Source organism: Furipterus horrens, unplaced genomic scaffold, assembly GCF_987537825.1.
Source record: "Furipterus horrens unplaced genomic scaffold, mFurHor1.1.pri manual_scaffold_3, whole genome shotgun sequence".
Taxonomy (NCBI): domain Eukaryota; kingdom Metazoa; phylum Chordata; class Mammalia; order Chiroptera; family Furipteridae; genus Furipterus; species Furipterus horrens.
In genome coordinates this window covers 173,099,686-173,114,230 of record NW_028327173.1, presented here as the reverse complement: position 1 = coordinate 173,114,230, position 14,545 = coordinate 173,099,686, and the positions used below count along the sequence as shown (strand labels likewise).

Genomic DNA, 14,545 nt, shown 5'->3' with positions numbered 1-14,545 from the left:
TAAAAGCAATGGTAGGTTTGGAGTCAGAAGTTAGAAAATTGTGTCCTGGATTTACTGCTTAAAATAGGCCAGTAAAAGGTCACTCATCTGAGAGCCTATTTGTCTCATCTTTAGAGTGAGAAGAGCAACATCTTCTATGGCTGAGATGCGTAAAATACGCGATGTGTTTGTAAAGCGCCACCTGAGTGCCTTAGTCATGGCTGCTGTCCAGCAGCACAGCAGCTCACTTTGAGCGGTGCCTTCCCTTGGCCCTTGCGTCTCCTGCTGTGTGAGCACTGGAAGCGGGCAGGAGATGCAGGGAAGGGAACGGCTGCTGGGACCTGGACTGTACGCAGGAGAGTGGCCGGCCGGCCGGCCAGATAACTGACCTGGCTCCGACTCCGGGCTCAGGTTGAGAGAAATGACCCATTCCTTTCCCTGGAACCCTCAGACTTACTCAGCACAGGGTGTGGGAAGCCATCACCTCTGTGTGGTGTAGAGGATGGACTGGTTAAGATCTTGGGGTGTAGAGGTAGGCCGACTTGAGTTCCATTCCAGCTCTACTGCATACCAGCCTTGCATCTTAGACTCTTTCTTAACCTCTGTGAGGCTTTGTGCCCACGATCACAGGGCTCACCTCCCGGGCTGTTGTGAGGAATAGATAAGGCAGCGCATATAGAGCCCTCGGTGCGGCTGGCATTTATTCTTCACATAATGACAGGAATGATTGGACTGCCTCCTCTCAGCACTTTGGCTTTTTGTCAGCTCAGGTTCTTGGGGTTGCCTTGCAGGTTTCCCAGGTAAAACCAGCAGCTTCACAAGGGAACATGTTCCAGGGATTAGATGAACAACTATGTGCGGAAGGACTTATGTTATGTGAAAATCTCTGTATTTAATATTTTTCAAATTTACCAGCTTGCCTGTGTAACGTGTCTGTTGCAGCCGTGACTTCCACAAGTTCCAGAGACTACTCTCTTACCTTTGGTGCCATCAACCAAATGTTGTCCTACCACATCTACCAGAACATCACTTCCCAGGTGTGCAGGCACGCCCCCAACCCCGTGGGTCTCCCTGTCACCCAGCAGCTGAGCGTGGACCGGGTCTTTGCCTTGTACGATGATGAAGAAAGAGTGCTTAGATTTGCTGTAGCCAATCAAATTGGCCCTGTTGAAGGTATAGTTTCCTTTTTTGTTGTTCTTGGCCAAAATTACATGCAACCTTTCTTGATTCCTTTTTGAGTAGCTTCAGAATGATTCGCAGAGGTTACTGAAGGTTACTGTGCCAGGCTCTCTGTTATGTGCTGAGTGTAAAGATGAATAAAGCAGGGTCCTGTCCTTGAGGTGGAGGCAGAGGCAGAAGAAATGGAACTTTTAGAACAGTATCCTTACCAAGCTCAAGAATAGAGCATCAGACTTCCGGCCAAGATGGAGGCTTAGACGGATGCGCTAGGTCTCCCTCTACAACTAGAGAGGAATACAACTACTTCAAAACAAAGGATAACTAGAAATTCCAGAAAATAAAACTACACGGAAGCCCAACATATGAAGTTATAAACCAGCGGCGCTCTTTGGGCAGGTAGGACGAGAGAAAGGGGGCGGAGCTGTTTGCGGTCGCACCTGGGACAGCGGCGGGGAGAACAACCCCGGCTGCAGTCGAACCCCCCGCAGGTCGCGACCCCAACGCTGGGGAAAGCAGCCACCACATCGCCTTGAACAGTGAGGCCCAGGGGGGCGGGAGGACGGATCCCGGTCTCCTAGCGGAATAACTGTGTGAATCCATCTTGGACCCCCGCCCCCAAAGAAAGCGCCACAGCGCCGCGAAATAGGTCGCGCGCCGGTCGCTGGATTGTGACGCGTACACAGGCACTGCCCCCTACAGCCGGCCCAAGAAAACAAAACGCATCTGTCAAAATGAGGCAGACAACTATAGAAATCCCGGTGGCACAGCTCACCAGGCAACAGATGGAGAACCTGACAGATGAACAGATAAGAAACCTGTCAGATGATCAGTTCTGGGCCATTGTTATCAGGTGGCTTACAGAATTCACAAAAGATTTGGAAAAAGATGAGAAAGAAGCGAAAAACACTCAACGAAAGGAACAAAACCACATACGAGACGGATGGTGAGGAAATAAAATCCAGAGTTCATTTCAACAAACTGGAATATGGAGAAGGAACAAGCAGTCAACCAATGCAGCGAGAGGAAATGGGAAGCAACGATGAGAGGATCAGAAACCTCTGGGACAGCTATAAAAGGCCCAACATAAGAATCATTGGTTTGCCAGAGAGCGAGGAAGATGAACTAGAACTTGAAAAATTGAGTGAAAATATAATAAAGGAGAACTTCCCAGACTTGGGGAAGGAAATAGACTTACAGATCCAGGAAGCACAGAGAGTTCAAAAAAAACTGGACCCAGGGAGAACCACTCCAAGACACATTATAATCAAAATGTCAAAAATTAAAGATAAAGAGAGAATCTTAAAAGCAGCAAGAGAGAAGAAAAGAATTATGTACAAAGGGGTCCCAATTAGACTATCAGCTGACTTCTCAAGGGAGACCCTGCAGGCAAGAAGGGACTGGCAAGAAATATTCAAAGTAATGAAAATCCAAAACCTACAACCACGAATACTCTATCCAGCGAAATTGTCATTCAGAATAGAAGGACAGAGAAAGTGTTTCCAGGACAAAATAAAACTGAAAGAGTTCATCAGATCCAAACCACTGTTATATGAGATGTTAAAGGGACTGGTTTAGAAAAAGGAGGATCAAGACAATGAAATCTAAAATGAAAACTGCATCACAAGAAACAACAGAAGCTAGGGAATTGAAACAAAGGCAAACTAAACAGGCAACGAGACTGGAAAAAGAACTATAGTTACGGGGAACATATTGGGGGGAGGTCAACAGGGAGGGGGAATGGGGAGAGGGAGGGAGATGATATAGGCATTAAGGATCATGGTAGGAGGGAATGGAATAGACAGAGAGAGGTTGAGAAGAACTGTATGCACAACTAATGGACATGATCTAAAAGGGGGGGACAACTGGAGGGAGGGGGGCCACCGGGTGGAGGGGAGCAGAGGGAAGGGAAATTGGCACAAATGTAATATTATAATCAACAAAACACATTAAAAAAAAAAAGAATAGAGCATCATACATGAGATTAGTTTGTAGCAATGATTATAAGCACTGATCTGTATTGGGGATACAACTGGGAAAAGGGGGGGCCAAGCTAGGATAGAGAATGATGCTAACAAGTAATTGTTATAATTGTGATAAGCACGGGGTGCTATGAGCCTAGTCTGGAGGTTCAGGGAAGATGTCCCCAAGGAAGTGACATTTTAGCTAAAACTTAAAAGATGAGAAGGATTTTATCAAATCAAGGTGGGACAAAAATCCAGTGCCTAAAACAAAACAAAACAAAATAAAATAGAATTGGCATGTGTGAAAAACCCATTTAACATCATACTTAATGTGGAAAGACTGGACGCTTTCCCCAGAAGATCAGGAATAAGACAAGGATGTTTGCTCTTTTCTTCAACACTATACTGTAAGTTCTAGCCAGGGCTGTTAGGCGAGAAAATGAGATAAAGGGCACTGGAAAGGAAGAAGTAAAATTATCTCTGTTCTCACATGACATGTTCTTATATGTAGAAAATCTAAGGAATTCATATTAAAAAACTGTGAGAACTAATTAGTTTAACAAGGTTGAAGGATAAAAGATCAATATACAAAAATTGTGTTTCTATATAGCAGCAATGAGCAAACCAAAAAGGAAATTAAGAACACAATTCCACTTCAAAAAGAATAAAGTACTTAGGAATAAATTATACATTTTTAAAAAGAAGTACAATATACATTGAAACCTATAAAACATTTTTGAAAAAAAATTAAAGAGGATCTAAGTAAATGGGAAAATACTCCATGTTCACACATCAAAAAACGTAACATTATAAAGTTAGCAGTGCTTCCTAAATTGAACTATAGACTCAACACAATCCTGTCATCTGGGTTTTTTGGAGAAACTGACAAGTTGATCCTAAAACTCATGGAAATTTAAGGAACCCATAAGAGCCAAAATCATCTTGAAAAAGAACAACAAAGTTAGAGAACTCATACTTCCTGATTCCAAAACTCAGAGTAATCAAGACTGTATGGTCCTGGCATAAGGATGGACATACAGGGCAATGAAGCAGAAGTGGGAACCCAGAAATACACACTTACATTTACTGTCAGTTGATTTCGACAAGGGTGCCAAAACAATTCAGTGAGGAGAAGGACTAATCTTTTTTACAAATGGTTCTGGGACAACTACTGGGTATCCATTTGCAAAAGAATGAAGTTGGACCTCTACACCATACCATGTATAAAAATTAACTCAAAATGGGTCAAATACCTTAATGTAGGAGATAAAATTTTAGAAAAAGACACAGGATGAATTTTGGTGACCTTGAATTTGGCAATATCTTCCAAGATAATGATACTAAAAGCACAAGCAACAAAAGAAAAAAATAGATGAATTGATGTCATCAAAATTAAAAACTTTCATGCTTCAGAGGACATTATTAAAAAAAGAATTGCAAATCATATTAGTAAGGAATTTGACTCTAGAATATGTGAAGGACTCTTAGCGCTTAATAATAAAAAATAAAGTAAAAGGTTAAAAATTATAGATATTTCTCTGAAGATATGCAAATGCACAAGGAATACAAAAATAAAAAATTTTTTAACATCATTAGCCCTTAGGGAGATTAAAAATCAAATCCACAATGAAATATGACTTTACATGAATGTGGATGAATACAGTAGTCCCTCTCTATATCGCGTTTTACTTATTGCGGCCTCACTGTATCGCGGGATTTTTTAAAATATTATATTTAATTATTTATCGTGGATTTTTTGCTATATTGCGGGATTTTGCAGTACTGTGTATGTATTTATATGCGTAGTATTTATTATTTTAATGATTTTTGCCTAAAAATTTTCAAAAATATATAAAAATATAATAAATGATTCTAACATTAAAAGAATATTAAATTAAAATAAAATACTGCACACTGTTTACAGTATGTATTTTTTTGGTGGATGAACACATACATTATGCTGAAAACAAGATGTATGCTCAAGCTCGTTTGCCTATCTGAAATTGTACACAGCACATGGTTGGCTGATTGATGGAAGGTGACGAATCAGAGCATTGTCTTGTGTATCCTGGGCGCTGATTGGCTCAGTAACCGTGGCATCAGTCTGTCTGCTATCCCACACTGTGCATAGGTTCAGCATCTCGCCTTGTCCACTTCACTCCTACCTCTGATCGCTGTGCGTAGTTTTGCTCTGTGGTGTTGTGTTTTGTGAAATTTTCCTTAAAGACTGAATTTATTGCAAGCCCTATGATGCTGCCCAAATGTTCTGCATCTTCTAAGGATTCTGGCAGTGAACCCAAGTGCCAGAGGAAGATGCTTACCATAAAAGAGAAGGTGGAACTTCTCGACATGTTGAAGGAAGGGAGAAGCTATGTGTCTCTTGGCTGCCATTACAGGATCAACGAGTCTACGGTTCTCTATATAAAGAAGGATGAGAAGAATATCAGGTCTACAGCATCAGTGACTTTCAACAAAACAGCAAAGAGGGTGGTTACTTCCCACAATAAGATCATTGTGAAGATGGAGTCTGCATTAGCTGTGTGGATAAACGATTGCAGAAAAAAGAATATCTCGCTGGATACAAACACCATCCAGATGAAGGCCAAGCAACTGTATGATCGTTTAGCAGCAAAAAGGGATGATCACAATGGTGATGAGAATAAAGAAGAGGACGATGATGATGATGCTGAAGCAGGACCTTCAGGTGCTTCTCTAACCAGACCAACCCCATTCAGTGCCAGCAAGGGCTGGTTTGACAAATTTCAGAAATGGTTTGGACTCAAGAGCATTTCTCTGCAAGGAGAGGCTGCCTCTGCGAATAAAGCCAGAGCCAAGGAGTACGTGAACAACACGTTCAAAGACATCATTGAGGTAGGAGGCTATAAGCCTGAACAAGTTTTCAACATGGATGAAATGGGCTTATTCTGGAAACGGATGCCGTCTCGCACTTTCATTATGAAGGAATAAGCAAAAGCCCCTGATTTCAAGGCCCAAGAAGGTAGGGTAACTTCAATCATGTGTGGGAATGCTGCAGGCTTTATGATAAAGGCAGGGCTTATTTATGTCCAAGAACCCAAGGGTCCTAAAAAACAAAAATAAGAATGTTGCCTGTGTACTGGATGCACAACCCTAAAGCTTGGATTACAAAACTCCTCACAACTGATTGGTTTCATCGATGTTTTATCCTGGAGGTTAAGGTTTATCTGGCAGAGAAAGGCCTTGATTTCAAAGTCCTTCTGATAATGGGCAATGCTGGAGGCCATGCTGTCAACCTGACGTATGATGGCGTCCAGAAAGACTTCTTGCCGCCAAACACCACATTGCTCATTCAACCAGTGGATCAAGGTGTTATTTGCGCTTTTAAGGCGCTCTACACCCAAAATGCCCTGCAAAACCTCATTGAAGCTATGGACGCGGATGAAGACTTCTCGCTCAAAGCATACTGTCGTGAGTACACAATTGCCTTGTGTCTCCAAAATATTTAAAAGGCATAAAAGAGATGAAGAGTGAGACTTTGAATGCCAGCTGGAAAAAATTGTGGTCAGAAATGGTCCATGATTACAAGGGATTCTCTCCTGATGAAATCCATCACTCTGTGGTGGATAAAGCCATGAAGCTGGCAAAAATACTGGGAGGAGAGGGCTTCAGTGACATCACTACTGAAGATGTAAATACCCTGATCAATGTGCACTCTCAACTGTGATGGACAAAGACCTGGAGGAGCAGACTAAGTCAGCAAGTGAAGAAGAAGATGAGAAACAAGATGAGCAACAGGTTGAAGAAGAGGAGGAGGTTGGCCTAACACTTGATCATCTTGCAACCACGGTCAGAATGGCCAAAGAACTTCAATGAGTGGCTGAAGAATGGGACCCGCATATGGTTCGTTTGTTGTAGTTTGCAAATTCAATTGATAGTGCCATGTCAGTTTACAAAAACATTCTCAATCAGAAGAAGAAGCAGCAGTGCCAGCAACTCCCCACAACTATATTCATCACTTGAATTAAGAGGTCGGTTACGCCTACACCTTTAGCAGAAGTAGAAGTTATGAACGAGGCTGAAAATGCTACAGCAACATCTGAAGAAGCGCCTGATGAAGTGGTGCCTTTAGAAGAGCTGTAATGCTCTTCTTTGCTGTGCAGAACATTCATCTCATCTTCATCACCTTCATTGTCATCAGTTGTCGTCGGCAGCCGTCCGTCTCGAGAGACGATGGTGTAGCTTCTTAAGAGTATCTGCACCGCCGAGAATGGCTGTGCAGTCCAACTCGGGAGTGACACGGTATCTGTCTCCTCCCGCGTTGAATCGACATCTTGCGATGACGCTGGAGTGTCCTCTCCAGTGAAGCTGAAGCTACAGAGCCTGGGCAGGGTGATATGGAGGGTCTGCTGTTGCCCATGCAGCAGACCCCCCCTCTCTTCGCAGCTGAAGGGTCCAAGGGAAAGACGGAGTCAATACAGCTTGGCTTCAGGTGCGCCGCAGGAGTTGCCGGTGTTGACTACAACGTCAAACCGCCTTAGGGACTCCGGCTCCAGATTTTCTGTCGGGGTTTACTCCCTTAGCCTTTCCCCTGAAGAGGTATGCCGCAAGGCAGCGGAGGTTTTTTGGAGTCAGAGTTTTCCTTCTCTGATGTGCCCTGACTGGAAGATCGAACCAGCGACACTTAGCTCGCAGGCCGACACTGCACAGCTAATTCATCATCTTCATCATTCAAGTTGTAGTATACTTCACTGGTGAGTACTCATAGAAAATTTTACAGTACTGTATACGTATGTTGTTAAAGTGACATAGGTTTAAGAGTGTAGAATATGTTTAAGAACAGTAGTGTTTATAGAAGTGTGGAAAAGGTTAATAAGGGAGTGGGAAAGGTTAATAAGGGACTGGGAATGGTTTATAAGTGTGTGGGAAGGGTTTATAAAGCCTTAAAACATATATAAATGCTAAAATGAATGTAAGGTTCCTACTTCGTGAATTTTCACCTATCACAGGGGTGTCTGGAACATAATATCTGTGATAAGTGAGGGACTACTGTATACTAAAAATAGATAAGGGTGGGTAAGGATATGGAGAAAATAAAATCCTCATATATTGCTGGTGTGAGTATAAAATGATGCAGCTACTGTGGAAAACAGTCTAGCAGTTTCTCAGAAAGTTAAACAAAAATTTACAATTTGAGAAATTCTAATCCTAGCTTTATACTCAAGAGAAATGTAAACTTATGTCCCCACAAAAACTTGTACATGAGTATTCATAGCAGAGTTATTCAAAGGTGGAGAAAACCCAAATGTCTCCATCAATAATGAATGGATTTTCAAAAATATTTTATTTAATTTAGAGGGAGGGGAAGGGAGGGAGAAAGAAAGGCAGAGAAACAGCAATGTATGAGAGAAATATTGACTAGTTGCCTCTGGCACGCCCCCATCCGGGGACCTGGCCCACAATCCAGGCATGTGCCCTGACTGGGAATCGAACCAGTGACCTTTCAGTTTATGGGATGATGCCCAACCCACTGGGTCGCACCGGTCAGGGCTGGTGAATGGATTTTTAAAAGTCATATATCCATACAGTGGACTATTATTAAACATAAAAAGGAATGTCACAATATGGATGAACTTTGAAAACATGCCAAGTGAAAGTAACTAGTCATAAAAGACAACATATTGCATGATTCCATTTATATAAAATGTCTGGAATAGCCAAATCCACAGAGACAGAAGTAGACTTGTGGTTGCTTATGGCTGAGGAGATAATAGGGGAATAGGGAACTGATGGCTAAAGTGTACAAGGCTTCTTTAGGGGGTGGTTAAAATGTTCTAAAATTGCTTATGGTGAGTGGATGGTTGCACAACTCTGTGAATATACTAATAACCATTTAATTTTGCTTTTTTTTCAATTTTTAAAATTCCATTTGCATGGAGTATGTGGTTTACATGGGTGAATTGTATGGTATGTGAATAATATCTTAATTAAAAAAATAAAACAGTTGTGGGGCAAAAACCATAACTCTAAAGTAATGGTTCTCATACTTCAGTCAGCATTAGCCTCACCTGTAACTTGATAAAAATGCAGATAAAAATGTTCTAGGCCTACAAAGGAATCAAAGGACATGAGGAACCTTAAGTGTATATTGCTAAGTGAAAGAAACCAGTCTGACCAGGCTATATACTGTATGATTCTAACTATATGATCTCCTAGAAATGGTAAAACTATTGAGACTGTAAAAAGATCAGTAGTTGCCCGGTGTTCAAGGTGGGGAGGGGAGGAAAGGGATGAATAGATGGGGAACACAGGATATTTAGGGTGGTGAAACTATTCTGTATGATTCTGTGGTGGTGGATACCAGTCTTTATACTTTTGTCAAAACCTACAAAATGAACAACACGAAGAGTGAGCCTAATGCAAACTATGGACTTTAGTTAATAATAATACTCCAATATTGGCTTATCAGTCAAACAAATGTACTGCACCAATACAAGATGTTAATAACAGAGGAAACTGCAAATTGGGGTGGGAAGGGGTATGCAATCAGTACTTCCTGTTCAATTTTTAAAATAAAACTAAAGCTGTTTTTAAGGATAAAGTCTATTAATTAAAAAAAAAAAAATGTTCTAGGCAAGCCAGAAGATAAGCCTGTGAAGTCAGGGAACTCTACAGATAGGAAATGATGTCAGATAAAGGCGACAGTTTTGTTTTGAAAACCAATAGGTGGTGCTTTACCCTAGAATGCAAGAGGCACGTGAGGAGAAAGAGAATGTCTCCCTCATTCAGCTTTTTATATTGAAACTGTTAAGCCCGGTGCCTTGGGAGGGGATTCTGTAACAGACAGGCAGTACTGTGATGTATATATCCATGGAGGGGAGAGCTCCTGGAGCCTCCCTGGTCTCAGTATGCAATCTCACTTCAGCAATATAACAGGAGATAACAGTAAGAGGACTAGACTCTCCTAGGACACAGGGGTGACTTGAAATGAGAACCCTGAGTTTGCTGGTTTGGGTGGGAGGTTGGTTTGATTCTAGGAAACTTGGATGGGGCACAGGCATTGGTTTTCCAAAGATGAGATTATAAGGTAGTGAATTAGGAGCATGGAAGTGTCACTTGATTTTAGGGAAACATGTACATCAAAGGAGAGACTTAAAAACAACTGGGGAGACTTCCGGCCAAGATGGTGACCTAGACAGACATGTTACATCTCCCTCCACAACTAAGAAGGAATACAACTACCTCAAAACTAGAGACAACTAGAAGTTCCAGAAAATTGAGTTGCATGGAAGTCCGAAAAACAAAGATATAAAGAAGAAATACTCATCCAGACAGGTAGGAGGGGTAGAGAGGACATGGTGTGGTGGCAGCAGCAGCAGCAGCAGGCCAGCAGAAAGCACAATCACATGTTTAAAAAAGTCAGGAGAGACACCTGGGGAGCACTCCCAGCACCAGACCAGACTGCGCAGCTCACGATCCCAGTACCAGGGAAAATCAAGCCTCATTGCTTCTGACTTTGCAAACCAGTGGGGGTTGGGGCAGAGGAAGAAACTGCCAGTCTCTCAGCAGAGTCTGTTTGTTTAAAGGGCCCCCATGGTCCTAGGACGTCCACAGACCCACCCACTCCGGGAACCACAGTCAGGGCAACAGCTAGAGAGGTGCCAGTCCCATACAGAAGTGGGAAAAGTACCTGGAAAAGGGGTGAATGCTGAGTAAACGGCATTGTTCCCTCTCAGACCCCTCTCCCATATACAGTGCCACAATGTGATGAAACAGGTGGCACGTAGTGACGAATACCAAAGGCTCCGCCCCTTATAACATAACAGGTGTGACAGCTCTACCTAAGACACAGAGGCAAACAAACACAGGAGCCTGTCAAGATGAGGAGAGAGAGAGAGATGGCCCAAAAGAGGGAACAGATCAAGGTTCCAGTGGAAGAACTAAGTGATGAGGAGATAGCCAACCTAACAGACGTAGAGTTCAAAACACTGGTCATAAAGATGGTCACAGCCTTGACAGATATAAGTATGGCAAACACATAAGGGAAGTAGTGAAGACTATGCTAAATAAAATGGAGGAAAATCCACACAAAACCAATGGTGAAGGGAAGGAAACTGGAGTTCAAATAGATGATTTGGAACATAAGGAAGAAAAAAACAGTCAACCAGTACAGAATAAGGAAACAAGAATTGAAAAAAATGAGGAGAGGCTTAGAAATCTCTGGGACAACTTTAAACATGTCAACATCTGAACCATAGGGGTGCCAGAAGGAGAAGACGAAGAGCAAGAAATCGAAAGCTTATGTGAAAAAATAATGAAGGAAAACTCCTCAAATTTGGTGAAGGAAATAGACATACAAGTCCATGGAGCACAGAGAGTCCCAAAAAAGCTAGACCCAAAAAGGACCACACAAGGACACATAATTAAAATGCCAAAGGTTCCAGATAAAGAGAGAATCTAAAAAGCAAGAGAAAAGCAGAGCGTTACCTACAAAGGGTGCCTATTAGGCTATCAGATGATTTCTCAAAAGAAACTTTGCAGACAAGAAGAGGCTGGCAAGAAGTATTCAAAGTGATGAAAAACAAGGACTTACAACCAAGATTACTCTATCCAGAAAATCTATCATTTAGAATGGAAGGCAGAGAAAATGCTTCCTAGACAAGGTAAAGCTCAAGGAGTTCATCACCACCAAGCCATTATTATATGAAATGTCAAAGGAACTTACTTAAGAAAAAGAAGATCAAAATTATGAACATTAAAATGACAACAAACTCACAACTATCAACAACTGAATCCAAAAAATAAAAACAAAATCCAACTAAGCAAACCAGAATAGGAACAGAATCATAGGTATGGGGATCTCTTGGAGGGTTATCAGCTGGGAGGGGGGAGAGGGAGAAATGGCGAAATGGTACAGGGATTAAGAAGCATAATTGGTTGGTACAAAATAGACAGGAGTAAGTTAAGAATAATATAGGAAAGGGTGAAGCCAAAGAACTTATAGGCATGACCCATGGACATGAACTAAGGGGGGGGGGGTGGATTTTGGAGGGAAAGGAGGTACTGGGCAGAGGAAAACAAAGGGAAAAAAATTGGGACTACTGTACATAATCAATAAAATACTTAAAAAAGAAACCAACTGGGGAAAGCATCCTTTACCTTTGGATGTCCAGTCCAGCCCTTGGCTGGGTGTAGGTGTTTGATCTGTGAAAACAGCAATTAGCAGAAAAAAATGTCCCAGGCCACAGAGCCCATTCTGGTCCCAGAATCATTTAGGGAAAAGATTGATCTCTGGGTGTATTTTTCCTAGAGACATACCAAATGGGAGTAACAAAGGGTCAGAGAAAGCCATCAAACTGGCAGGTACCAAGCTGCTAATTTGTCTTTAGAATCTTATACGATTTTCTCTTCCACACCAAGTCTCATATTAACTATAGTAATTTCAAAGGATGGTTTACTCGGGGCCAAACACTAAGTACCTTCATAAATTAACTCATTTAATTTCCATAACAACTTCGACCCAGTAGGGTGATTATTGTCCCATTTCACATAGATTGAGGTGGGGACTGGAGGTACTTTGCCTGGTCACAGCTAGAAAGTGGCCAGCTGGACTCAAACCTGGGCTCTGGTTCCAGAGCCCACCCTTAACTCTGTGTCATGGCACTGGTGCTCCGTGTGGACGCTGCTGACCTTGCGGCTGCCTCATAATTTAGACCAAATTTTACAAGAGGGAATGTGTATTCTTAACCCTTTATGTTTGCAACCTCCATTGGAAAAGATGACAATAAGAAAGCCCCATTTTCTTTCCCCTCTCAGTGCATAGCAGTCAGTATCTTCTTAAGGATTTCTCACTTTTTCCAGAGGGAGTAATTATCGAGTTGGAATGTCTGTGAAACAGCACAGCTGCCCACCCTGATGGGGGAGCTCCTAGCTTCCCAGCGGTTCGGTTCGGGAAAGGGGTGCTGTGGTCTCCCCACTCAGTGCTCCCTGCTCCCAGCCCCAAATGTTTGAGCTTCAGTGTGGGTTGGCTGTCTCCTGCTTTTGCTCCCACTTTGGGGCTCCTTCTGAAGAGTGGAGTAGACTTTGGGCAGAGGGCCCCTGTGCTGAAGCTGAACGGGCTGTTCCTTTAAGGAAAATCACTCTTCCCTATTTGATTAAATGAGTAAATTAGTTCCAGACCCACTGTCAGAGAGTGGAGCTGTTTAAGAGGGTGAGGGTGAAAGAGAAAATGTCTTAAGAAGGATACTGCTAGTCTTTGCTTACTAAAATAGGAGACAAGCTAGCAAGCTATAAAGAACGAAAGCCACATGGTTTTAGAAATGTACTTTTAAAATAATGTTTTTGAAGACCAAATTTAGTAAACAGGGCCCTGTGCTCAGAAGGGCTTTAACACTTGGTTTTAGGCTCTGCTCTTGTCTTCTAGAAACACTTAATAACTTTTGAACAAGGGGCTTGATGATGTCGTTTTGCCCTGGGCTCTGCAAATTACATGGCCGGTCCTGTCAGTGAAGTATTTTAAATCTGTATCATGTAATAATGGGCATTTCCCCTCAATTTCAGGTAGGCCAGGTTGCAAGTCAACTTCTGTGCTGCTTTTTTTTTTTTTTTCTTTTTCATGCCTTACAGGGTGGTAGCTCTTATATACTCACTGTTCTTTGCTGGAATATGCCATACTGAAAATTTGATGCTGGAAAGTACTGAACAAGGAGGCTAAGAATTAGTACTTATGAATTAAAACATTTTGAAGCTCATGTCCCCCTTTAGCTGGGTAGACCAGGCATTTTATACAGAATCTTCTCCTAAAATGGAGAAATAATAATAGGGGAGAATCGGGTCTGACATTGGGCCTTCAGGGAGGACATGACCCTGTTGTTAACTGGGACACATGCTGGGGACTGACTCAGGAACTTGGTCTATACTATTAAGTTAACCCAGTGACCACAACCCCAATGCTGTGCTTCCGTCCCGTCTGCCAAGAGATTCTGGGGGAGGGATGAGGAGCGTCCCAGGATGTCTGCATGGTTTGGGGGCTAGGCTTACGCTGGCATGCTTAAGTTCATTAGGTCTGGCAAGTGCTGAAGCCATTTGTTGGTCCTCTTTTCTTGGCAGAGATGCTGTTACCCCAGCCAATGTCATTGAGGTGAACCAAGGATAAATCTATGGCCTGCCCCCTTTTTTTTTTCTTTTCAGGCCATAATATGAGAATCAATACCACGAGAATATCCCACTGCAGGAACACACTGTGGTGCTTATAAAGCAGATGGTAGGAGTTTACCAGAAAGCAAGGGTGTCCCATCAGGGACTCAGCCAAGGCATCCCAGTTCACAGAAAACTGGAAGAGGACTGGTGTGGGCAGTGCAGCAAGGACTGGGGAGGTGGCCAGGCATCCCAGTTCACAGAAAACTGGAAGAGGCCTGGTGTGGGCAGTGCAGCAAGGGCTGGGGAGGTGG

The 14,545-nt window shown here is 42.6% G+C and overlaps 1 protein-coding gene across 1 annotated transcript in view; it reads left to right on the top strand.

Moving 5' to 3' along the window:
- Nucleotides 1–14,545, top strand: part of NID2 (nidogen 2) — a 62,634-nt gene that overhangs the window by 29,723 nt on the left and 18,366 nt on the right. Inside the window, exon 8 of the mRNA XM_090270880.1 lies at nt 922–1,152. Coding sequence (XP_090127006.1) covers nt 922–1,152 — 231 coding nt within the window. The remainder of the gene's footprint in view (nt 1–921; nt 1,153–14,545) is intronic.